We start from the raw sequence: 26547 nt of genomic DNA, 5'->3' as shown, positions 1-26547 counted from the left end.
TATTGGGGGCGTTTTGCTGGTAGTATTTTTGTCATTTTGTCGTTTTTTTTCCCCCAGACCTACTTGTGTGAGATGACCAAGGGTGGGGATGAAATCCCACCTGCGATAGCCAATAAGGAGCTCGTCATCTTTGGCAACATGCAGGAGATCTACGACTTCCACAACAAGTGAGTGACACGCAAGAACCATCATTCATACATTTTTATTACTGCTATTCAGGATTGGAAACCCATTCATATTGATTGTGGAAGTTGTGTGTTTGTGGAAGAAAAATAGGACCTCCCTCCTTTTTTTTTTTTTGGGGTGTGTTCAATGTATTTATTCATATTTAGCATCGGAAAGATACATATGAGATGTTTTCCCTTTTTTCCCCCAAAGTCTTATTATAATTTTTATTTTAAAAAAGTTTTAAACATGTTACTGTCCTACCGAATTATTTTTAAACAAGAATATCGTCGCAAAATGTTTGTATTTATTAAATGCTTCATTGAGTGATTTCACTCAAATCCGTTCACGCTGCTCACTTACAAACACAATGAGTCACCAAAGCACACGACCGCAAATGTTTATCAAGCTCAACGAACTTATACATTCGCCTCCTTTCAAGGTAGTCGCTCCCAAGCTTCTCTGGCAAGATCAAAGCTTCAGAGCTGTCACTCATCGTTAGCTTTAACAAGCAGGTGCTTAGTGAGCAAGAAAAGCAGCAGGAGGGAGAGGTGAGAAGCTGTACGTGATCACATCGGGATTAAATACTGTCTTCATCTATTTTTTTAAATGGGAAAAAAAGAAATCTGTGATGGACTGAGGGTGCGAAGTAGCGAGGGATCACTGTATATAAATCATAGCAATGGGTTTCCTAAAATCATTTAAGCGCAATTAACTAATCTCTCAAGTCTTACAATGTGGAACACAGTAAAACTGCTTTGGTCATGAACAAACTCAACATTATCTGTCTAAGAAATACAGTATAACTGAAAAAACGTCTTTGGCGGGGAATAACAAAAATGAATAAATAAATTAGGGCTGTCAAAATTATCGCGTTAACGGGCGGTAATTAATTTTTTAAATTAATGACGTTAAAATATTTGACGCATTTAACGCACATGCCCCGCTCAGATTAAAATGACAGCACAGTGTAATGTCCACTTGTTACTTGTGTTTTTTGGTGTTTTGTCGCCCTCTGCTGGCGCTTGGGTGCGACTCATTTTATGGGTTTCAGCACCCATGAGCATTGTGTAATTATTGACATCAACAATGGTGAGCTACTAATTTTTTGATTGAAAACTTTACAGATTCTATTAAAACGAAAACATTAAGAGGGGTTTTAATATAAAATTTCTATAATTGTACATTTATCTTTTAAGAACTACAAGTCATTCTATCCATGGATCGCTTTAACAGAATGTTAATAATGTTAATGCCATCTTGTTGATTTATTGTTATAATAAACAAATACAGTACTTATTCACCGTATGTTGAATGTATATATCTGTCTTGTGTCTTATCTTTCCATTCCAACAACAATTTACAGAAAAATATGGCATATTTCACAGATGGTTTGAATTGTGATTAATTAAGATTAATTAATTTTAAGCTGTAATTAACTCGATTAAAATTTTTAATCGTTTGACAGCCCCAAAATAAATGAATAAATGGAGGTTTCCTTCAGGTAAAACACTACTGCTTATGTTTTGTTTTTGTCCACAAGACATCCAAACTCAACAAAAAAATGAAAGCTTCTTTGGGTTACTTTAAGACCACATAAATAAAATAAAAATAAAAATTGCGGAGAAGGACCTAAACCTCAATTCACTACATTTCTCACAGTTTAACGTTAACAGTTGAAAACATATACATGGAGTACACTTCTCTCAAAGCAGCTTCCTACTCGAGTTTTGCATGTTAGCAAATTCACACAGTATAATGTTATGCTAACACTGATGCAGGTTGGACTTTCACTAGCAAAATTAGTGGTGTGTCCCCCACCTCCACAACATTGACATCTTTTTACATAACCTACAGTGGCTGCTGCTGGCTGAAAGAAAAACATACTAATATCCCTTATCCTTTCTCTTCAGCAAGTGAAAAGGGTACATTTAAGCCTGAACATCATTAAAATAATTTACTTAATAATGGTAAGGTCAATTCTATCTTTACAGCATATGGGAAGACAATCTAAATTACTAGAGGTGTGCATCGGCACTGCCCTCACAATTCAATTCGATTACGATTCGGAGGACCACGATTCGATTCGATTCAGAGGGTCACGATTCTATTCGGTTCGATTTGGCAATGCATCGCGATGCATTAAAGCCTGGGATGCATTAAAATTCTAAAGCAAAGCATATTTTTCGTGAATCATGAGGCAACACAAGCGGTCAGACATTAAACAACTTTTTAATGGCTCTTGTGTCACTCCTGGTTGAAGTCAAATGAAAATACTTTCGGATATATATATTTTAAAAAACAACAACATTTCATTAGTGCTTTGAATGAGACCAGGGCTTTCTCTTTTTTTTACACACAGTAGCAGCCTTTCACACAGTCCAACATCTGAACTTCTGTGCAAAATCAGTAATAACAGTCACTGTATTTTAGTCACAACGACCCATCGATAAAAATATTCAAGTAAATATTAAAGAAAATGACAAAAAAATATTGTAGTCCAGCAGCATCTTTATCGCAATATCAATCCAGGGATCAGTTCAGTTGCAAACAAAACATCAACTAAATTGCAATGTAGAACAAAAGTAAAATGTAGGCCTAGCCCACTATAGATGTGCAATAGAGGTTAGATCGGGCCTAAAAAATCCAGCCCGACCCGACACAGCTCGCTGGTATTGAAGCCCAACCCGAGCCCGATCAATTAACTAGATTTGCAGGCCCAGCCCGAAAAACCCGAATTTTTCTTCTTTTTTTTTTTTTCTGGAGTGACGCGAGAAAAAAAAAAAACGCAGCAGCAGCAATTTATTTTCATTTCTTCGAGTTGGCAGAAAAAATGCAAGTTTTCTTAATGTTTGAATAGTCTACATATTTTTATGATCAGTATAAAAGCATTTACACAATGAAATAATGCTGGGACAGTTTAATATAAAAAAAAAAAAAACCTTAGGTTTTGCAGACACACAGAGGAGAAGATTCAAAAGGATCACATTTGTGTTGCCTTTGTGTGCATAAATAAAAGTGTCCTTCGTAACGAATTCTCAGCAGAAAAAAAACGCGTTTTCTTAATGTTTAAATAGTCTACATATTTGTATGATCATTATAAAAGCATTTACACAACGAAATAATGCTGGGAAAGTTTAATATTAAAAAAAAAAAAACATGCGGGCCATGGCGTTCATGTGCGTGCACAAGCAAATGCACATTACAGAGAGCCTGCTCTCGGTTGTATCCCCTTTTTTAAATTTTTTTTTAATTTTCTTTTTTTTTGGGGGGGTCGGGCCCAAAATGTTAATCGGGTTCGGGCACAAGATCTAACCTCTAAGAGATAGGACATAACAATGGCTGAAGCGGAGAAAGAGGGAGCGAGAAAGATTATTGATGCACCTCAGACATTGAAAGCAGACATCTGGAGACATTTGGCTTCTACGAGGTTGGTGGGAAACTTGACCAGAGTTATGCGGTGTGTAAAAAAATGAAACATGAGAATAATAATACAAATGGGGAACCACGGAATTACGCAGGGAAGATTTTTGAACGTACTTAGTATATATTTGAAAATGCGCTGAATCGATTCGGCTTGTTGCCCGCATCGAATCGTCCATGCCCCGCATCGGGATGCATCGCTGCATCGATTGTTGTTGACACCACTATAAATTACTCTACATATATAACTGAAGTCATTATATAATGGAAATAAGGTTGCTTAAAAGTTGGTGAGGACAATTTGACCATCCTGAAAAATTGGTAGCGTTATGTCCCTACCGTCCCTATGCAAACCTACGCCCTTGGTTATACGGGCACTTAAAGGGGTTACCGATGACACTTGGTTTGGATGCTTAAATGTCTGGGATAAAATGGGTTGAAGCATACTCAAAAAATATTATTGTGCTTCATTTTGGGGGATGTCAAAGCTGTCGGAAGACTGACACTGCTTCAAACTGCATTTTAATTCATGAGATATTGTTTTTTCGTCATCATACTCATCTGCACCAAACTATATGCTTCTTTCTTTGTGCAATTGGAAGTGGGAGAAAAAAAAAAACTCTGTTTAATTGATTGGTTATTTATTTATTCCAATTGGCCCTATAGTGCATGTAACAGACACACTTGAAGGCTTATTTGAAATCCATATAAAACATCGAATTAGTCATTTGACAGCTTATTACACAGCAAATTTGTTTCTCGTACTGTGTGTCTGTAGTAGAAACATTCATTCAGGTCTTGGTAATCCTTGTGAAGTGGAAACTTTGTTGATGTTCAACATGAACTCAAAGTGAACTATTGGCTTCCTCATTTCCAAGATTTCTGGTCTTCACTGACAGTATTCCTCATTGTTGGGATGTCAAGTGCGAGTGCAGAGATTTTTGTTTTTGTTGGAGGACAAGTTTATGAAAATAGCGCTGGAGAAGGGCCGTGAGTGCGTTGAGAACATTTGACAACTATGTATGTCTGTTCTGTGTGCACTTGCAGTATTTTCCTGAAGGAGCTTGTCAACTATGAGCAGCTGCCAGAGGATGTGGGTCACTGCTTTGTCACCTGGGTAAAACTTCTTACTCATTTGGTTGATACTGTAACAAATCCCATGCCGTAGATAACTTAGGTCACATTCCCCCTGATATGATGCAGGCTGATAAATTCCACATCTACGTGGATTACTGCAAGAACAAGCCCGACTCCAGCCAACTCATCCTTGAGCATGCTGGCACCTTTTTTGATGTGAGTCTTTCTTTTTAAAGATTACACTTTAAACTCAAAGTAACCACATGACACTTTAAATACCACATAAATATTTTAATTAATAGCTATTTGATTGTCCTGATTGCATCATTTTTTTGCACTTGATTGCTATTTTAATTTTCCATACTTTGTGTGTATTGTGTGAGCAGGATATCCAGCAGCGACGTGGCCTGGCTAACTCCATCTCATCTTACCTCATCAAACCGGTGCAGAGAATCACCAAGTACCAGCTGCTCCTCAAGGTGGGACAAAGGGGTTGGAATAGGAATATTAATCGTAAAAAAAAAAACACAATGATGATAATGAAGACCACATGTACAGTGGGGCTAATAAGTATTTAGTCAACCACTAATTGTGCAAGTTCTCCCACTTGAAAATATTAAAGAGGCCTGTAATTGTCAACATGGGTAAACCTCAACCATGAGAGACAGAATGTGGAATAAAAAACAGAAAATCACATTGTTTGATTTTTAAAGAATTTATTTGCAAATCATGGTGGACAATAAGTATTTGGTCAATACCAAAAGTTCATCTCAATACTTTGTTATGTACCCTTTGTTGGAAATTCTTCACACGCTTTTTACACACTTTTGTGGTATTTTGGCCCATTCCTCCATGCAGATCTCCTCTAGAAGAGGGATGTTTTGGGGCTGTCGTTGGGCAACACGGACTTTCAACTCCCTCCACAGAGTTTCTAAGGGGTTGAGATCAGGAGACTGGCTAGGCCACTCCCGGGTCTTGAAATGCTTCTTACGAAGCCACTCCTTTGTTGCCCTGGGTGGGTGTTTGGGATCATTGTCATGCTGAAAGACCCAGCCACATCTCATCTTCGATGCCCTTGCTGATGGAAGGAGATTTTCACTCAAAATCTCTCGATACATGGCCCCATTCATTCTTTCCTTTAAACAGATCAGTCGTCCTGGTCCCTTTGCACAAAAACAGCCTCAAAGCGTGATGTTTCCACCCCCATGCTTCACAGTGGGTATGGTGTTCTTCGGATGCAATTCATAATTCTTTCTCCTCCAAACACGAGATCCAAAAAGTTCTATTTTGGTTTCATCTGACCATATCACATTCTCCCAGGCCTCCTCTGGATCATCCAAATGCTGTCAAGCGAACCGCAGACGGGCCTGGACGTTTACTTTCTTCAGCAGGGGGACACGTCTGGCAGTGCAGGATTTGAGTCCCTGGCAGCGCCTTGTGTTACTGATAGTAGCCTTTGTTACTGTGGTCCCAGCTCACTGTAGGTCATTCACTAGGTCCCCCAGTGTAGTTCTGGGATTTTTGCGCACCGTTCTTTTTATCATTTTGACGCCACGGGGTGAGATCTTGCATGGAGCCCCAGATCGAGGGAGATTATCAGTGGTCATGTATGTCTTCCATTTTGTAATAATTGCTCCCACAGCTGATTTCTTTACACATTTCTTACATTACATTTCTTCCCAGCCTGATGCAGGTCTACAATTTTGTCTCTGGTGTCCTTAGTGGCCATAGTGGAGTTTGGAGTGTGACTGAGTGTGGACAGGTGTCTTTTATACCGATTATGAGTTAAAACAGGTGGCATTAATACAGGTAACGAGTAGAGCCTCGTTAGACCTGGTTCGAAGAACTGAAGGCCCAAGTACACCGCATGCGTGATCGTTGCGTTTCCGGTCCGACACCGGTAAAAAATAGCGCCGGAGCCAATCCGTTCCCATTATATCCTATTGTTCAACGTATACCGGCCGCGTCAGTGCTCCGGATTGACTGCGAACCACCTCCGGCGTGCCGCATGCCCGCCAGATGGTATAGGCTATTTTCTATTTTTGCCGGACACGCATCCGACAAAATGGGCGGAGTTGGGCCTGACGTCAAAAGCCCAGGTGCCTAATCACGGTTTAAACACGAGCGAAGATGGATGATGAGCGCTTCATCATGGAGGTGGAAAGTCACAAAGTGATATACGATGCAGCAGATCGTTACTATAAGGACACCATTAAAAGCGAAACTGCAAAGTGTCCTATAATGTGTGTTTTTCTGGCAATGATATCAAACACACGACGTGCTAAGCAAGGATTAAAAAAAAAAAAAAAAAAAAGCAGCGTATCTGGAAGTGGTTCCACGACAGAAATTCTCGTGCCCGGCGCACAAACAATCTCGGTTTGTATACAGAGTCGAGGGGGGAAAGTACGAAAGAGAAAAAAAGAGACACCCACAAGTTTCGACCTGGTGGTCTATTCAAGACGTTTCTCTTTCTTTCCTACATTTCACTTGACTCTTCATAGAAAAAACAACAGTTTGCGCTGGGCACATGAATCTGCAGTGTTGAGACACCAATTCCAAGTACGCGTTTTTTTTAAATTCCTGTCGTATATAATTCGCTATCCATTTTATAAATATGACTATGATTATTTTTTCAGTTGTTTATAACAGCTCTATGAGTTGTTATGTGCCATAAATTTTAAATGTGCACAAAGATATAAACGCACCGACACAACCAAGGGCATAATAGTCCCCCTGCACGGAGCCCTGATCTCAACATGATGCAGTCAATCTGGAATTAAGAGACAGACACAACTAAAATATTGTAGCGTCGCCGGTGTTGTGCCGACCGGGGCTGTCATCGGTGGGTTAATTTATGCACCAACGCGGGGCTGTCATTGGTGTGCTGGTGCACCAGCGCGACGCTCCGATTGGTGGACTAGATAGCGTCAGTGTAAATACCCATTGTCAGTGTATCAAATACTTGTTCTCCCCACTGTAGTTGTTGTTTTTGCATTGGTGAGGTGGCAGGAAGTTAATAAAGAAAAAGAGGAAAAAGGCGTTGAAGCTCGTGTGTTGTTTTCGCGGCCAAACTTCCGCTTAGCAAACGTTACAATATCAATATGCAAGGGAAAAAATGTACTCTCTCTCTGCTTCTCTGATGAGTACATACTACTGGACTGTCTCAGAAAATTAGAATACACAATATTCTAATTTTCTGAGACAGTCCTGTACATTAATCCACCATTTAAAGCAGGGGTGTCCAAACTTTTTGCAAAGGGGACCAGATTTGGCGTGGTAAAAATGTGGGGGGCCGACCTTGGCTGACGTCCTTTACATAGAACAATATACAGGACTGTCTCAGAAAATTAGAATATTGTGTATTCTAATTTCCTGAGACAGTCCAGTACAGACTCCGTGTGTTTGTCGTTGTTTTAAATGGCACATTATCGCGCGCGCGATCACGCGAGAGCTCACGCGGGGACGGAGTTGACGGACTGCAGCCGTGCAGCAGCCGGTATGATTTGCCTGTTTTTGACGGACTGCGTGGCACGCAGTCAACACTGAACCGGACCGGAACCGCAACGATCACGCATGCAGTGTACTTGGGCCTTTAGACCTCTTTGACAGCCAGAAATCTTGCTTGTTTGTAGGTGACCAAATACTTATTTTGCACTCTAATTTGGAAATAAATTCTTTAAAAATCAAACAATGTGATTTTCTGTTTTTTTCCACATTGTCTCTCATGGTTGAGGTTTACCCATGTTGACAATTACAGGACTCTCTAATGTTTTCAAGTAGGACAACTTGCACAATTGGTGGTTGACTAAATATTTATTTTCCCCACTGTAAATGGACATGCTATAGGAGTTGCTGTCATGCTGCGAAGAGGGCAAAGGAGAGATCAAAGATGGTCTAGAGGTCATGCTCAGTGTTCCCAAGAGAGCCAATGATGCCATGCACCTCGCCATGTTGGAAGGTACTTTTTTAAATTCAAGATCATACAGTTACACAACAATAGTGGACTCTGCACTAACAGATAATCACCTGGATTATTGTGCGATTGATACTGGAAATGCCAAAACTCAATTAGAACCTCAGGCCAAGAAAAATGTCAAGGTCATAGTAATTAATCATAACATTTTGTACCCTAATACAAGTTAAATCTATTTCAATGTATTAATGTGTGAATGCATGTTACGCAAATGTTCACAAGGATACAGAGTGAGCACAAACAGGAATAGTGAAAATCTTCAAATAGAGGTAGTCCCTCCATTTTGTCTATAGTCGTTAGTCTAGTAGTTTTTTTTTTTTTTTTCACTTTTTCACATTTTTCACTTATTTTTTACTTTATTTTATACATATGTTATATAATACATGTTTTTGGAAAGTTATTTTGTGATTTAGGGGGTATTAAGGTCCGATTTACGCGGTAGTTCGGGTTGCGTCGCCAGCGTAAGAACAGAATTCGTTCGTAACCCGGGGACTCCCTGTTCTGTAATCGATGCCCGTTGAGATTTTTTTCCCAAAAATCCAAATTGGAAAAGATAAAGTGCCAATCGTCATCCACCCATCCATCCAATTACAAACAGCGCTGATCCTGATCCGGGGTCGCGTGGTGCTAGAGCCGATCCCATTTGACCTTGGGCGAAAGGTGGACTGGCTCCACACACTATAGAACAAATAAAAGATTAAGAGACCACCGTATGACTAAATGCTGCATTGTGTCTTTTGACCTGACAACTGCATAAATAACTTCTTTCGTTTCAGGCAATTTGCACCTCTATTATAAACCTTCACTTCGAATAAGGCTTAAATTGATACCTCTTGTCCCATCCAGGTTTCGAGGAAAATTTGGAGGTGCAGGGTGAGTTGATGCTGCAAGACAGTTTCCAGGTTTGGGATCCGCGTTCGCTAATCCGAAAAGGGCGGGACCGGCACCTCTTCTTGTTTGAGTTCTCGCTGGTCTTCAGCAAGGAGTTCAAAGACTCGGCAGGCAGAACTAAGTACCAGTATAAACAAAGACTACTGGTGAGTCTGGTCCATTTGTAGTGAAAGGCAGACCTCAGCTACTTTATAAGTGTGGCGCTCACCTCTTTGATGTAACACAACATTAACAGGAGATACGAAATAAGGATTCATTATCAGAGTTGTCTGATAATGACTTTAACTGATAACTTGTATCCTGATATTGTCCAACTCCAAAAAATCCTATGCCAGTATATGCGGTCGTGGACCTAACATTTTATGGCTTATTGTATTGTGATGCCCCACTGGATGCTTTAATAATGATAAATGTAACAACTATAATGTTTGACAAATAAGCATTCTGTGGAAAATAAGGAGAAGCTGTGCTAAGCTGTGACGAGCCCTTGCACAAAGGCAGAAGGCTTCTACATTCACTTTAACCGCAGCATGCGTATTGGCGGAAAACTGATAATGAAAATGCAAACGAAAATGTCGATTTCAGTAATAGCCAATATCATTTGAAAATGCTTGAAGTGGTATGAAAAAGTATCTGAACCTTTTGGAATTCCTCACATTTCTGCATCAAATGTGATCTGATCTTTGTCAAAATCACAAAGATGTAAAAACAGTATCTGCTTTAACTAAAACCACCCAAACATTCATAGGTTTTCATATTTTAATGAGGATAGCATTCAAACAATGACAGAAGAGGGAAAAAATAAGTAAGTGAACCCTCTGCCTAAGGAGACTTAAAGAGCAATTGAAACCAATTTTTACCAAACACTTTAAGTCAGGTGTGTGCCCAGTCACAGATGAGTGGTTTAAAGCTGGCCACTATAAAAGACACACCTGGTAAGAATTGTCTTGACGAGAGGTATTGTCTGATTTGCATCATGGCTCAGTTAAAAAAGCTTTCTGAAGACCTGCGATCAAGGATTGTGGATTTGTATAAAGCTGGGAAAGGATACAAAACCATCTCTAAAAGTTTGGATGTTCATCAATCGACAGTCAGAGAGGTTGTCTACAAATGGAGAGAGTGTGGCACTGTTGCTTCTCTCCCAAGGAGTGGCCGTCCACCATGGATGAAGCCAAAAGTTCAGCGCAGAATACTCAGAGAGGTAAAAAAAAAAAAAAAAAGAACCCTAGCGTGTCTACTAAGGACTTACAGAAATCTCTGGCACAGTCCAATATCTCTCTGCACACATCAACTATATGTAAAACTATGGCCAAGAATGGTGTTCATGGGAGGACTCCACAGAGGAAGCCACTGCTGTCTAAAAAAACATTGTTGCTCGTTTAATGTTTGCAAAAAGGCATTTGGAGACCACAGAGGTTTTTGCAACATATTTTGTGGACTGATAAAACCAAAGTTGAATTGTTTGGGAGTAACACACAACACCATGTGTGGAGGAAAAATGGAAAAGCTCACCAACATCAACACCTCACCCCTCCCGTGAAGCATGGTGGAGGGAGCATCATGATTTTGGGCTGTTTTGCTACCTCTGGGCCTGGACAACTTGCATTCATTAATGGAAGAATGAATTCAAAGGTTCATCAGGATGTTTTGCAGGAAAACCTGAGGCCGTCTGACACTTGAAGCCAAATAGAGGATGGATGTTGCAACAAGACAATGATCCAAAACACCAAAGTAAATCAACTTCAGAATGGTTTTAGAAGAACAAAATACACGTCCTGGATTGGCCAATTCAAAGTCCAGACTTGAACCCCATTGAGATGCTGTGGCATTACCTAAAGACAGCGAATCATGCCAGACATCCCAGGAATCTGACTGAATTACAGCACTTTTGTAGAAAAGTATGGGCCAAGATTAGTCCTGATCGATGTGCCAGACTGATGTGCAGCTACAGGAAGCGTCTGGTTGAAGTTATTGCTGCCAAAGGGAGGGGGGGGGGCACAAAATGTTAAATTTGATGGTTCACTTACTTATTTTTCCACCCTTCTGTCATTGTTTGCATACTATCATCATTTAAATATGACAACCTATAAATGTTTGTGTGGTTTTAGTTAAAGCAGACACTGTTTTTTCATCTGTGTGATTTTGACCAAGATCAGATCACATTTGATGGTGATTTTATGCAGAAATGTTAGAAATTCCAAAAGGTTCAGATACTTTTTCATACCACTGTAAATACAGAACCGAGTAAAAAATGCAGGATATTGCGGTAACCATGTCTGGAAGTGAGAAAATTAGGATATACCCCAATATCCTGCTTAAAATCAGTTCTTAAACGTTGCAGCTCACAATTACAACAGCACTAAAGTAGAATGACAGACAGATTTTAGATAAGTTGGCACTTTTTATGTGGTTACATATCCTTTCTTATTTCGACTGCAGACATCAGAGTTGGGGGTGACAGAGCACATAGAAGGCGACCCATGTAAATTTGCACTCTGGGCTGGACGAACCCCATCCTCCGACAATAAAACTGTGTTAAAGGCGAGTAGACGACAAATGCGTAGCATGTATGGTCAACAACATGTTGTTTTAACGTATGGGTTCTAATGCAGGCGTCCAGTGTCGAAGCCAAACAGGAATGGATAAAGAACATCCGGGAGGTGATCCAGGAGAGAATGACTCACCTGAAAGGGGCTTTGAAAGAGCCAGTTCAGCTACCTAAAACAGCAACACTGACCAAACCTCGCAATAACGCCAAAAGGTGAAATATTTAATGCTTAAAAACAACTGTGAATTCAATTTTAATGCTTGTCAGTGCATCACAAAAAATGACCAAAAAAATGACAACCATCAATATTACCCCCTGTCGGCGGCAAGTGGACTATCTGTAACATCTGACTGAATTGGAGTATTTCTTTCAGAGAAATGTAACTTTTTCAATAATTTCATAGACAGCACAAGCAGGGCTGTTTGTAGGCAGACATGTATAAGGGGTCAGTCAGAAATGTGTAGGGGGCATCATAAGTACGCATCACGTTCCAGCACCCCTGTGTTTATAGTAACTGCGTTTTCTTCATTGAAATGAGTTGTTAGCTGTGTCCAACCCCAACCTTAGTCAGGCCTCTACCTTCAGACCTGTCCAACTTGGGTGTCCCACCTGAGGACTAAGCTCCTTCTGGTGTAGCTCTTAAAGTCACTGAGGCACGCAAACCCCCTGACCACACTAAAGGCTGAGTTATGCTTCTGCGGCAGACCTACGCCTCCAAGGCACACCCGATTTACGACTGTTCGCCGTAGCCTGACGTGCATCTCCACAATTTTCTGACTTCGCGTCACGTCATTGTGTGGAGACGTGACGCAAATGGACTGTGATTGGTCCGCTTAGACTGTTGTTTCCAGTTCAGCGCGAAATCACCGCCATTTACAAACATTCTTGCGCTAACGACCACATCTGCAACCGTCTTCTGCGTCATTTGTATGATCAACATTTGTTGTTCAATGTTGTGAGCTGAAGATCCACATTCAAGCGTACCATCTCCGTTGGCATTGTTGTATAACCAGAAATAAACTAGTGGAAGAGGACAAGAGTCCCACAACCGTACAAACACAATGCCACACCCCTCTAGTGGCTTGGCGGTGAATTACAGATGAGCTGAAGATCCACATTCAAGCGTTCCATCTCCGTTGGCATTGTTGTGTAACCGGAACCATAGGCGGATTCAGGCGAAGTAGGCGATCGCCATAGGCCCCCAACCAGTAGGGGGCCCCCAACCACCTGCCCTTGCCCCAACGAGCAAGGGCTTGGGCCACCGGAGCCAGCAGCATCCCCAACTATTCGTCATGTATAATTATGTCAACATACCAAACAAACAAATAACAAAACAAAAAAGAAAGCCATTCGCACTACAATGGACTGTTTCACGACGATGGACTGAGTAACAGTCGCTTAGCTTCATTTAGCGCCGTTTAGCTTAGCTTAGCTCCATTTAGCATCGCTTAGCTACGCTTAGCTGTTCATTAGCTTCACTTAGCTCTCCCGTGTTTTTCACGCCAATAAGCTCGCTATTTTTACAGCTCACTTGCTACTTTGCACGTCGGCTATCGCTTATTTCAAACACATGAGCGAACGTGCTCTCCATGAGAGCCACAGTGCAGTGAGGGAGAAGTCTTCTTCTTCTTCACAACGAATATAAAATACACGACAGCACACCCTGTGGCAAAACAATGTAGTACAGTTCCAATCAGTCATACAATAACACTCAGCAGCTGGTTAACTGCATTTTCTAACGAAATTTTTTAAAAATCTACTAGTGACACCACAAGCAATGACGAAGAATGTTTTTTTACGGAGTGTAAAGCTTTCGGTTAAGCGGTTTAGCCAACGTACCTCCGGTGAACATTTCAAAATAAAAGCATATCATGTTCATCATATAAATAACAATTTCTGGAGTTAATCCAACATACATCAGAATTAATATTATAATCTGTTGAGTAAATACTACAGAATACAGATTCTACACTAAGAATAGCTTTCAAATGACACTCTTTATGACAAATTTGATTGGCAATGAATAATTATTATTATACTATTATTATATATAGTAGTATACTATAATAATAATGCTAGAATTTTTTTTCAAGAATTGTTTTGAATAATGTTGGAAAGGCAAAGTCAGTGTTCTGAATCTGTTTACTTTCCATTCTTTTGCACTCGTAAATGCTATCAGCATTTAACCTCACTGTTTATTTGTAATTAATTATTGTAATTTACATGATTATTTGTACTTTAATAAAGAATTTAAGTGTTCCAAAATGGTTTTGCGAATTAATAAGCGTCAACAAAAATTTCATTGTAAATTAGTAAAAATAAAAAAATAAAAAAATAAAAAAGAGAAAATTATTAGATTAGTGGACTAATCGTAAAACTAGTCAGCTGACTAATCAGGAGAAAATTTGTTGTTTAGGACAGCCCTAGTGTACCGGAACATATTTCGTCCACACCCTTCTCACCTTTTTAACCCCGGATCCAAGAAGAGGGCCCCTGGATATGTTCGCCTTAGGCCCCAAAATTGCCAAGTCCGCCAATGACCGGAAGAAAACTAGAGGAAGTCGACAAGAGTCCCCCAAAACTGTACAAACACAATGCCACACCCCTCTAGTGGCTTGGCGGTGAATTACAGAGCAACGCTTTCCCTTGCCGCAGAACTATCGAATCGAATTGACGCCGTAGTCGCTACGCCGTCACCGCAACGCAGAAGCATAACTCACGCTTAAGGTGGAAATCCCTCAAGGAGGAAACTGAACAATAAAATAAATAAAATATCCTTCATTCGAATTTTATAACCTAACAACATAACATATATATTAATTGGATGACCTAAATCTCAAATAAATTGTAACCAGAGAACTGTTTTATGAATAATAATGAAAATGCTTCTCAAACTAATTTCTAAAACACAACAGATATAGAACTTTTTTTTTTTTTTCTCGCTTTTTTTTGTTAGCAATTGAAAGAAATCTCCCTTCACTCCACTCCACTCCACTCCACTCCACTCCACTCCACTCCACTCCACTCCACTCCTCTCTACACCAGTAGTCTCCTACTTCCCTTTGAAAAAACTCTAACAAATTCATCCATGTCCAAGTTATTTGTTATGGACTTCTAATGGGCCAAGATCATCATTTGTCTTCAGTCTGTCACATGAAGTGGACATGTATTTATTTCTGTGCTTATTGTGACTGAGAAAACGCTGCTGCTTCTTCAACGTCTTCACACTCCGTGGCCGCGCTTAAACCTGACACCGCATTGTCTGGTGACGTCTAGGCTCATTTACATACTAACAGTGATTGAATATTTACTGGGGGCTGTGCGCGTTTACTGTACGTGCTCTGACCATGCTGTGAATACGCACACAGCGGAAGTAAAGCGATGAGAGAGAACTGATACTATATTGTCTTCGTGTCCCCTTTTCGGGGGATTTTTTTCCACTACTGCAAATGAATACGTCAACTTGTAATTTATCAATTGTGTGAGTATATTAAACTTCTAAAACTTCTAAAATTTTGATTTGAGGGGGCAAGACAATTATTTGAGGGACCACTGCCCCCTCCTGCCCCTGCGTAGAGCAGATGCCGAGCACAAGTATACACCATAAAGTGAACCTAATTTTATCACTGGGCTAAGTACCTGACTTGTCCATAATAGTTCAAGACCAGACCTGTCCAAAATAGTCCAAAACCTGATATAGAAAGAGCATATAATTTATTGTTCTACCTAGAACTAATGCTTAAGGATTCAACTTTTTTTTTTTTTTTTTTTTTTTTTTTATTAAATCATGATTTCAGATAATAGAATGTTGAATTCAGCAAATCCAGTCTCAACTTCTGACTGACCTAGTATCTGTTTTGTTAACTATCTAAAATATACATGCACCCTCTCTCCTATTATCCTGCAATGCTAACCAACAAACCAGAAGCCAAATGGTCGTTGGACATAGTTTTGAAGCAATTTTATTCTTTGTCAGCAGGTGGCAGAAGTACATTAGATTATAGTAAATATGAAAATCAGAAGGGGGGCAAGCAGAATTGTGTGAACTGGAGATTGTGAAAATATAAAAGCAGAATGAAAAAAGACAACTAAAAATTCAGGAGGCGTTTTAGGCTTGAGAGAAAAGCCTCAAAACAGCTGCCTGTGGCTGGCATTGAATGAGTTCATCTATTTTTGTTGTGTGACTATTATGTATTTTACATTTAAATGTATTTAATTTCATTCCAATGTTTTTATGAAGATACACGATATAAAAACAAATGAAGCCAAGAGAACAGTAAATGTTTCAACAGGAAATATTTAAATTCACATTTTAATAAGACGTTCAGAATACTTCATTATAAATGTCACAAAAGCTATACAGTTACTGTATTTGAATTCCAATTTAATCCATAATAGGCGATACCACTCAGTCTTTGTTTGAAGCAGTTCAAAATATTTTTACAGACAGAATTAGGCATAATATACAGTGGGGCAAATAAGTATTTAGTGAACCACTAATTGTGCATGTTCTCCCACTTGGAAATATTAGAAAGGCCTGTAATTGTCACCATGGGTAAAACTCAACCATGAGAGACAGAATGTAGGAAAAAAATAACAGAAAATCACATTGTTTGATTTTTAAAGATTTGCAAATCATGGTGCACAAAAAGTATTTGGTCAATACCAAAAGTTCATCTCAATACTATGTTATGTACCCTTTGTTGGCAATAACTGAGGCCAAACGTTTTCTCTAACTCTTCACAAGCTTTTCACACACTGTTGCTGGTATTTTGGCCCATTTTTCCATGCAGGTCTCCTCTAGAGCAGTGATGTTTTGGGGCTGTCGTTGGGCAACACAGACTTTCAACTCCCTCCGCAGATTTTCTATGGGGTTGAGATCTGGAGACTGGCTAGGCCACTCCAGGACCTTGAAATGCTTCTTACGAAGCCACTCCTTTGTTGCCCTGGCTGTGTGTTTGGGATCATTGTCATGCTGAAAGACCCAGCCACGTCTCATCTTCTTTGCCCTTGCTGATGGAAGTAGATTTTCCCTCAAAATCTCTCGATACATGGCCCCATTCATTCTTTCCTTTACACAGATCAGTCGTCCTGGTCCCTTTGCAGAAAAACAGCCCCAAAGCATGATGTTTCCACCCCCATGCCTCACGGTGGGTATGGTGCTCTTCAGATGCAATACAGTATTCTTTCTCCTCTAAACACAAGAACCTGTGTTTCTACCAATAAGTTCTATTTTGGTTTCATCTGACCATAACACATTCTCCCAGTCCTCTTCTGGATCATCCAAATGCTCTCTAGCAAACCGCAGACGGGCCTGGACGTGTACTGGCTTCAGCAGGGGGACACAACTGGCAGTGCAGGATTTGAGTCCCTGGCGGCGCATTGTGTTGTCCTGATAGTATCCTTTGTTACTGTGGTCCCAGCTCTCTGTAGGTCATTCACTAGGTCCCCCTGTGTGGTTCTGGGATTTTAGCTCACCGTTCTTGTTATCATTTTGATGCCACGGGGTGAGATCTTGCATGGAGCCCCAGATCGAGGGAGATTATCAGTGGTCTTGTATGTGTTCCATTTTCTAATAATTGCTCCCACTGTTGATTTCTTTACACCAAGTGTTTTACCTATTGCAGATTCAGTCTTCCCAGCTTGGTGCAGGTCTACAATTTTGTCTCTGGTGTCCTTCGACAGGTCTTTGGTCTTGGCCATCGTGGAGTTTGGAGTGTGACTGCCTGAGGTTGTGGACAGGTGTCTTTTATACCGATAATGAGTTAAAACAGGTGCCATTAATACAGGTAACGAGTGGAGCCCCGTTAGACCTTGTTAGACCTCGTTAGAAGAAGTTAGACCTCTTTGACAACCAGAAATCTTGCTTGTTTGTAGGTGACCAAATACCTATTTTCCACTCTAATTTGGAAATACATTCTTTAAAAATCAAACAATGTGATTTTCTATTTTTTTTCCCACATTCTGTCTCTCATGGTTGAGGTTTACCCATGTTGACAATTACAGGTCTCTCTAATCTTTTGAAGTAGGAGAACTTGCACAATTGGTGGTTGACTAAATACTTATTTGCCCCACTGTAGTTTAACCAATTTTAAAACCTTTAAAGGACTGTGGTATGATGTAATTTTACGTGATGTGTGTACATATGACTACATCGTTAGTTTTGAACTAAAGCTTGATTTATTTAAAACCATAAATAGGAATTGAAATCACAATATTGGACAGAAAAAATACTTCTTTTTTTTCTATGAGCTTTCAGCTCTACCTACCACACCCATTTAAACCTAATAAAACACTACTAAGGAAAAGAAAAATTGTTCACACAGTCCTCCTAATACGAAAAGACAAACAGTTCTTACTTTACAGTACAGGACTTTTTTGTAGCAATCAAAGTTTTGGATATACATTCACAAGCAATTAAAGGAGAAATTATTGGCTTGACTTTATACAATGCAATTCCACTATTCCCTTTTTGGTTGTGAAAATCCTCATTTCATTTCTTTCCTGAGTGTTTCAGCCTTTTGATGGAATCCTTCAGACAGTCATTATTTGTGTTTATGTTGTATGGTATGATCAGGGATGGAGGCGAGGATGGAGACAGTCAGGGAGACGGCAGCAGCCAACCAGACACCATTTCCATTGCATCCAGAACCTCGCAGAACACAGTGGACAGTGACAAGGTAAGGAATGAAGTGCACATATTTGAGTCATAATCTGGGATGACTCCCTATTGCCTACTATCAGAGTTTTGTAGTAATGTGTTACATCTACTTTAATAACCTTTAGGAAAAAATGTACTCCTAAGAGTACTTCTACCAACTCCACTCTTTTTATTTTTACTGGAATATATTTGTGAAGAAGAAAAGCTACTCTTACTCCGCTTCTTTGGGCTACACTAGAGTCGTTACAACAACAACAAGTCGGAAGTCCTACTGTATGATCAGGCCGGCCTGTTCAAGCAGTCTTTGAAGCGTTGTAACAAATACAGTGCTGGCCAAAAGAATTGGCACCCCTGCAATTTTGTCCGATAATGTCAATGGGAAAACCCATTGGCAGTGTATCAAATACTTGTTCTCCCCACTGTAACAGGTGGTGGCAATAACTAAATCACACTTGCAGCCAGATAAAATGGCTTAAAGTTGACTCAACCTCTGTACTGTGTCATTGTGTGTACCACATTGATCATGGAGAAAAGAAAGAAGACCAAAGCAAAATTGTGAGGAAGGATGGGCAATCTCAAGGCTACAAGTCCATCTCCAAAGACCTGAATGTTCCTGTGTCTACCGTGCGCAGTGTCATCAATAAGTGTAAAGCCCATGGCAAGGCGGCTAACCTCCCTAGATGTGGAGGGAAAAGAAAAATTGAGGAGAGAGATTTCAACGAAAGATTGTGCGGATGGTGGATAAAGAACCTTAACTAACATCCAAACAAGATCAAGCTATCCTGCAGTCCGAGGGTACAACATTGTCAACCTGTACTATCCGTCGGCGTCTGAATGAAAAGGGACTCTATGGTAGGATACTTAGGAAGACCCCACTTCTGACCCAAAGACATGAAAAAGGCAGGCTGGAGTTTGCAAAAACTTGAGACATAAGTAGAGCTTTTTGAAAGGCATCAACATGAGTTTACAGGGGGAAAAATGAGGCCTTCAAGAAAAGAACACGGTCCCCACAGTCAAACATGGCGGAGGTTCCCTGATGTTTTGGGGTTGCTTTGCTGCCTCTAGCACTGGACTGCTTGACCGTGTGCATGGCATTATGAAGTCTAAAAACTATCAACAAATTATGCAGCAGAATGTAGGCCCCAGTGTGAGAAAGCTGGGTCTCCCTCAGAGGTCATGGGTCTTCCTGCAGGATGATGTCCCAAAACACACTTAAAAAAAACAATAGAAAATGGTTTGAGAGAGAGCACTGGAGACTTCTAAAGTGGCCAGCAATGAGTCCAGACCTGAATCCCACAGAACACCTGTGGAGAGATCTGAAAATGGCCGTTTGGAGAAGGCACCCTTCAAATCTCAGAGACATGGTGCAGTTGGCCAAAGAAGAATGGTCTAAAATTCCAGCAGAGCATTGTAAGAGACTCATTGATGGATACCGGAAGCAGTTGTTCGCAGTTATTTTGTCTAAAGGTTGTGCTACCAAGTATTTGGCTGAGTGTGCCAATACTTTTGTCCGGACCATTTTTGGAGTTTTGTGTAAAATTATAATGATTTTTTTTTCATTCTCTTTTGTGTTTTTTCATTGTAAGCAAAATAAATGAAGATATTACTACCAAAGCATTTGTAATCGCAATCATTTTCTAGGAGAAATTGAGCATTATCTGACAGAATTGCAGGGGTGCCAATACTGTAAACTAATTGACATAGAGCGCTGCCATCAACATGACTCAAAAGCAAGGGTTTGTGACAGAATTTTATCTGTCCAGTAATTATGGTGTTTCACATATCTGAAGACAACACTCAAAACAGGTCTTGCCAATTACATTTGTAATTTAAACAATGGTCTTCGTCATGTTGTTCATATTTTGAGTCATTGCTGATGGTCCTAAAAATGACATTGTAACTCTTCAACAGCAATGACCAATTGTAAGTTTGCCTAAGTAAATTAATCAAATAGTTAACAATATTAAAAAAATCTTCTACAGAGTGATTTGGGCTGTTGAATGCATGAAAGATTTCACACATCCACGGTGTGATGATTTTAATGAGAAAGTCCAGTTTAGTGAAGTAGCTGTGAGTGTCAATAATGTACAGGGAGAGCAGACTGCAGCCCGGTCGCTACAGGGTCTCCCAGGCAGCTACAAAGGGCAACAGCAGGGGTTGTGTATGTTCATTAAATGCTTGAAGTGACTGCAGTGAAGTTTGCACGAGTTCGTGTTTGTGTAAGCATTTAGCTGCAATGTCTAAGCACCCCAAGACGCCGCCAGCCATGAAAGACCTGTTCAGACTGTGTGCATGCGTTTCTCAGGAAGCTACCTATCGAGCAGCCTCTCATCTCCAAGTAAGAATGCATTTAAGCAGTCAGTTGTTTGGGTGGCGGTCATTAAGCATGCTATTTTATCATTTCATTTGACAGTTCCGAGTTGGAATGCATTCAAATCTTGGCTTTTGTGGTACATTTTGCTGTTTCAAGTACAATAGAGTAACAGGTGAAATTGGGGAAAATACTTAGATAAAAAGATTATCCTGTAAAAATATTGGTGTAAAGATTGATACATTTTGCTGCTCTGTGTCATATTTTCCTCATTCTGAATCTTCCCTCTCAATTTGTTGAATTCTAAATGAGCTGAAATCGTGACCCTGCCGACGTCATCCTCCAGCTGGGGGCGCTAGAGCGTATGGGGGGGGGGCGTTTGTAAAGCAGTACATTTTGAAAATTACGACATTTTCTCAAATTTAGCGCCACAAAGTGTTTAAAATGTGGTGTAAAATTTTTGAGTCACTTTTTTTTTTTTTTTTTTGCACATTTAAAACATTATTTAGCAACTTAAATATTTTTTTTAAATAAGAAGTTTTGGACCTGATTGTTTAAATCCAGAACTAAATATTTAATTTAAATCTTAAATTTATGTCCTGCATCCTAAATGTTAAATCTGGAAACGGTTGGAACTAAATATTTAGCTTAATATGCAAATTCACATGACTGGAGACCAGAAGTAACAAAATAAAAGCTGGCGCACACAAACACTCTTTCAATAGTTTCTCCTAAATGTGTATTTTAGCAATATAGTGTTATAATGACAATGACTCATGTCCAAGAGCCAACCGACTGCCACCGGTGAGTAGGTTTTATTCATTTTTCATCAACGTAAACAGTCTGAGTTGCTCCTGCTTTTATTTTGTTACTTCCGGTCTCTAGTCACGTGAATTTGCATATTAAGCTAAATATTTAGTTCCAACCGTTTCCAGATATAACATTTAGGACATAGGATATAAATTTATGATTAAAATTAAATATTTAGTTCTGGATTTAAACAGTCAGGTCTAAAACTTCTTATCAAAAACTAAATATTTAAGTTGCTAAATTGCGTTGTAAATGTGCAAAAAAAAGTGACTCTAAAAATGTCAAACTATTTTAAACTCTGTGTGGCGATAAATGTGAGAAAATGATGTTGTAATTTTTAGCATGTACTGCTTTTACAAAGAGCGCTATAATGAAAGGCGTGGCTAAACGGCAGATTAAAAGACTAATTTCTCGTCATCTGCTCTTTGCCAAATTGTTGCATATAGTCGAATCATCTCAAAATATGATTCTAATTAACATAGTAATGCTATTTAAGATTTTTATTATTATCCTGTCATAGGCACTTTAACCCTTTAAGGTCTGGGCCTATTTTGTCTGATTTTGCATGCCTTTGAAGTTGCCTTTATATTTCAAAGAAAGAATTGTTTACGATGGCCTGGTTTGGTCCCTTTTTTTGTGACACCTTGAACTTCATGTCCAAACTGTTGTTTCATTCACTGACCAATTATAAATCATCATTTTGGGCCCAAAAAGACCAAAAATTCCAAAATCGTTTTGTCAATTTTTTTAATATTGATGTCCAATTGACAACCAAACATGCGTAACGAACCGTTTTGAAACTTTGTAATATTTATTCAACATGTTAGGATGAACATTCAACCAAAAAAATTTAGAATAAATAGTCTTATATTTGACAATTCAACATAAACAACAGGTATAGCCATAGGCGTTTTTTGCCTTTATACATGCTCTAGTCAAAACAGGTTATATACAACAGACCGAACAGTGAAAAAATATATACCATCTGACACAAAAAGTGTTTAGAGGCCATCTCTTTATGAGTTTAGGTATTGCGGCCCATCACCTGATGAAAACTATGTACACACAATCAAGCTTCTTGAACACACATTTATATAGACAAATTGAGAAGACTGATTGTGGGGAAAAATATATATATACAACATTGGGGAAAAAAGTATTTTCAAAAATATTTACAATAAACAAGTTTAATTTTTTCCAGGCATGCCACTCCGAAAAGCAGTTTCGTCCTGGAATTCGACACAGGGCGACATCACACAGCCCACACTTCCATGGGGTGTCGGTCCTCTTTCCACCCTTCCATTTTCATTTCACTTTACTTTCATTGTCACTATAAATGTACATGAAAAAAAGTCAGTATTTATGAAAATAATAAAGTATAAAATAAAAAATATATACAGCAATAAATAATAATGGAAATCTATATGTATGACAATAGAAAGAATACCATAGCTGAATATGTGCTACATCCCTAATCTTCATATAGAAAGAAGATCATCACAATTATAAATTCCTGCCTTGGATACACACAGTGCACGTACGACTTTGATCTGATATGCACATTTTATTATTATATACACAAACACACACTTATATTGCATCAAAATTATCTTTGTCTTGCAATATCAAAAGAAACTTTCAAAAGAAACTTTTTCAGCATCAAAAAAAAAAAAGTGAGTTTGCTTACCTCTGCTCGTCGATGGCGTCACCCACGTGTTCAAATCCGTCACTATCTTCACTCGAGGACTCTTCCGAAGAAGACGAAGATGACGAATTTGGACCATCCTCTTCCTCAAGTTGATCAAAAAGCACAATTGCCTGCGCTAAATTTAGTTTTCCGTTCATTCTCAAAGTCGCTGCTCGAGCCACACGGCCGTCGCTCGCCACCTCGCTGCTTCAGAACACTCCTCCCTCTCGTTTGGTGGAACCTCGCACGGCAGTTATATTTATTTAAAAAACGCATTTTGTGCTTCCACTGTGACATCGAAAGGGTTCGTTTGATTTGTGTTTTTTTCATGGAGCTTCCGTTTTGAAAAAGGACAAGAAATGATGGAAATATAGACATAAACAAATGATCCATGCAGCGTTTTAATGTTTTTTTGAGAGGACAATAAAACTATAAAACTTAAATGACAATATCTCACGTTTTAGTTGGTCGATTGACTTCAAATAATAACGAGAGTAAACCGCAACTTCCGCACTTTAAAACGAGACCAACCAACAGCATGTGGGTGACGTAATTAAAACGTGAGGGCGCTTCAAAGACGACGTGCGTTGAGGACGCGCCGGCGCGTCCTTCGACTCTCAAGGGTTAATGACAAATTAGCACAAGGAAGTGAAGTCCTTTCTGTCTTTTCAGTTGGTTAGTAATCATGTTTTGTTGGTGTACTTGTTAAAAAAAGTTTAAATGACCTGTTTATCATTGTAGTTTGGTGTGGCGGTATTGTATTTGCGTTGATCCTAGTCAGTAAGATGAGTATGGGGAACATGAAGAACTACTGTATTATTTGAGTAAGTCATTCCGGGTGTTTAAAGTAGTAAATATTTATTTGGCGATAAAGTTGAATTCAGTTGAGCTGTAATGCAAACAAGCAGCAAACTTTAAATTGGCCAGTCTGACTTTACAGCTTAGCACACCCAAAGGAGTAGCAGAGCCCCTGCTGGATCCTTTTAATGTACTGCTGCTTTTTTCAATTTGTTTATTTTTTTTCCTTCCCATGATGTCACTTTTTGCTGTAGTTGACGAGTGAACATGATATATTACTTACCATTATCTGAGTAAAAATTCTTCACTGTGCTTATTGACAAGTGTGCGCACACACACGCATATACACGCACAGATGTCAGCCATGGCAACCCTCTGTAGTAATACACAGTGTGGCCTTTTCACTGTGCAACCCCACGCCCACTCACTGCTTGGCCCTTAAATGTCAATGCAGTAAACACACATGCAGACAAACGCATTTTGTGATGTGTGTTGTCGCATCTTGTTCTGTATCCTGATTCAGTTTTGTCCTTTACTTAAGCCAGGGGTGTTTTTTATGGGGGATGATGGTGGGTGTCTGTATTTATTTACAGTACTTTTTCTATTCTGGGACCATTTGGTTGTGTATGTGACCTGTAAATGACGATTGATCTTTCCTGGGTTAAGGACTAACTTTTTTTTAACTTGGATTATCTCCAGCTCCCAATTATCCTCAATGAGTGGATGGATTGATAATAGTGATGCACGATAATGCATTTTTCAGCCGATACCGATAACCGATAATTTCCTCCTCGTTCCAACCGATGTCAAGCCGATAATTTGATCAAAAGATTTATGTAAAATTTTAAAGTATACACAAGAGAAAATATTACTGTGCAAAAAAATTATTGCTGTTTTTTTCCAACATCAAATGTGAACTAGTGTTGTATCGGTCGCGAACGATTCGTTCTTTTTGAACGAATTGTTTTGGTGAACGAGACCGAACTAATCATCATCTGCACTGATTCGTTCTATGAAGGTGGTGCTTGTTCGCTGCGTGGGAGGGCGTTGAGCAAGCGGCAGCGTCTTCTGACATCGCACACGACCAATCAGACGCCAGCCTCATCGCGGGCAGGGGAGGGACCGGAAACAGAATCAGGGCGTTTGTCACTCACGTCCACGTGTGGCCAATAAGCAGCCAGCGTGCAGGCAGGGGGGCAAGACTGAGTTTTGTCACTTCCCGTTCAGTGACTCGGTCCTCCGGTTCCTGACCTAGCTTGCTGCTAACTTGATTTTCCAGTAATGACTATGCGGTGAATGAATCAGAAAATGAAAGGAAATGACTTTGTCACATATTTGTTAACGTGGAGCCTATCAAATGCTGCTCAAACAGACAAAAACACCACACAAATCTAGCGAGCATTGTTTAGAGTAGTACTTTTCTCAACAAACTCGTGACTGCCTATGACGACATACTATCAAATTTACAGTAATTTAAAACACGGGTAGCTACGAGGCAAACAAAAGCTGAGCTGCGGTCGCGTGACGGCAGTGAAGCGGGCAGAGAACTGTCACTATATGGAGGCTTCATGGCAGCGATATTTACCTCATATGTGCACAGAAAAAAATATTTAGTATGATCACCATAATACTGATTTGCAATGAAACTGTATATACATGTAATTTTTTTCCGAGTGTTTTTTTTCTTTTCTTCGTGTCAGGTGTTGGTTGGTTTGACAAATTATGTCAATCCGTCCATCATGTGCTACTCAAGCGCCCAAAAAACAAAGCACGCGGACACGGGAGATGTCGCAATATGTCTACATTTTTCTTAACAGACTAATGAGAGTAGAAAGGCGATATCGTAAAGAGCAAACAATTATTTCTCGTCAGCATTTGACGATCTGAGATGCGGGGACGACAGGGGAGCTGACCGGATTATTTTATTTATTAATACCAGTGCAAAAATTCAACACGATCATCTTAAGACTAAAAAACAAAAATACAACAGAGCGAGATGTAAATATGATGTGTTGGTCGTTCCATATTCAGAAATTAAACTTTCGATGTATTTTTATTTTCGTGACAGCAAACATGCTGTATATGTGATTGTATGTGTGATCAAGAACCTGCTAAAGAAAGTCTGTGCGCCCCCGCCCCCTACTCCCCTCACAAAAGGAAAATGTTTAACCGTGTCCTAAATCGAAATGCAAGCACGAGCCAT

The 26547-nt window shown here is 39.6% G+C and overlaps 1 protein-coding gene across 3 annotated transcripts in view; it reads left to right on the top strand.

Annotated features, from left to right (window-relative positions):
- kalrna (kalirin RhoGEF kinase a) overlaps positions 1–26547 on the top strand; it is a 288022-nt gene that overhangs the window by 147413 nt on the left and 114062 nt on the right. For all 3 annotated transcript variants that reach the window (XM_057853377.1, XM_057853375.1, XM_057853376.1), the window contains 9 exons: positions 58–167; positions 4636–4705; positions 4792–4881; positions 5052–5144; positions 8512–8623; positions 9485–9675; positions 11969–12070; positions 12142–12290; positions 18655–18757. In XM_057853377.1, coding sequence (XP_057709360.1) covers positions 58–167; positions 4636–4705; positions 4792–4881; positions 5052–5144; positions 8512–8623; positions 9485–9675; positions 11969–12070; positions 12142–12290; positions 18655–18757 — 1020 coding nt within the window. The remainder of the gene's footprint in view (positions 1–57; positions 168–4635; positions 4706–4791; positions 4882–5051; positions 5145–8511; positions 8624–9484; positions 9676–11968; positions 12071–12141; positions 12291–18654; positions 18758–26547) is intronic.

This window comes from Corythoichthys intestinalis, chromosome 12 (assembly GCF_030265065.1).
Source record: "Corythoichthys intestinalis isolate RoL2023-P3 chromosome 12, ASM3026506v1, whole genome shotgun sequence".
NCBI lineage: Eukaryota > Metazoa > Chordata > Actinopteri > Syngnathiformes > Syngnathidae > Corythoichthys > Corythoichthys intestinalis.
The sequence above is the reverse complement of the archived record's forward strand: the minus strand, read 5'-3'. Positions and strand labels throughout refer to the sequence as shown.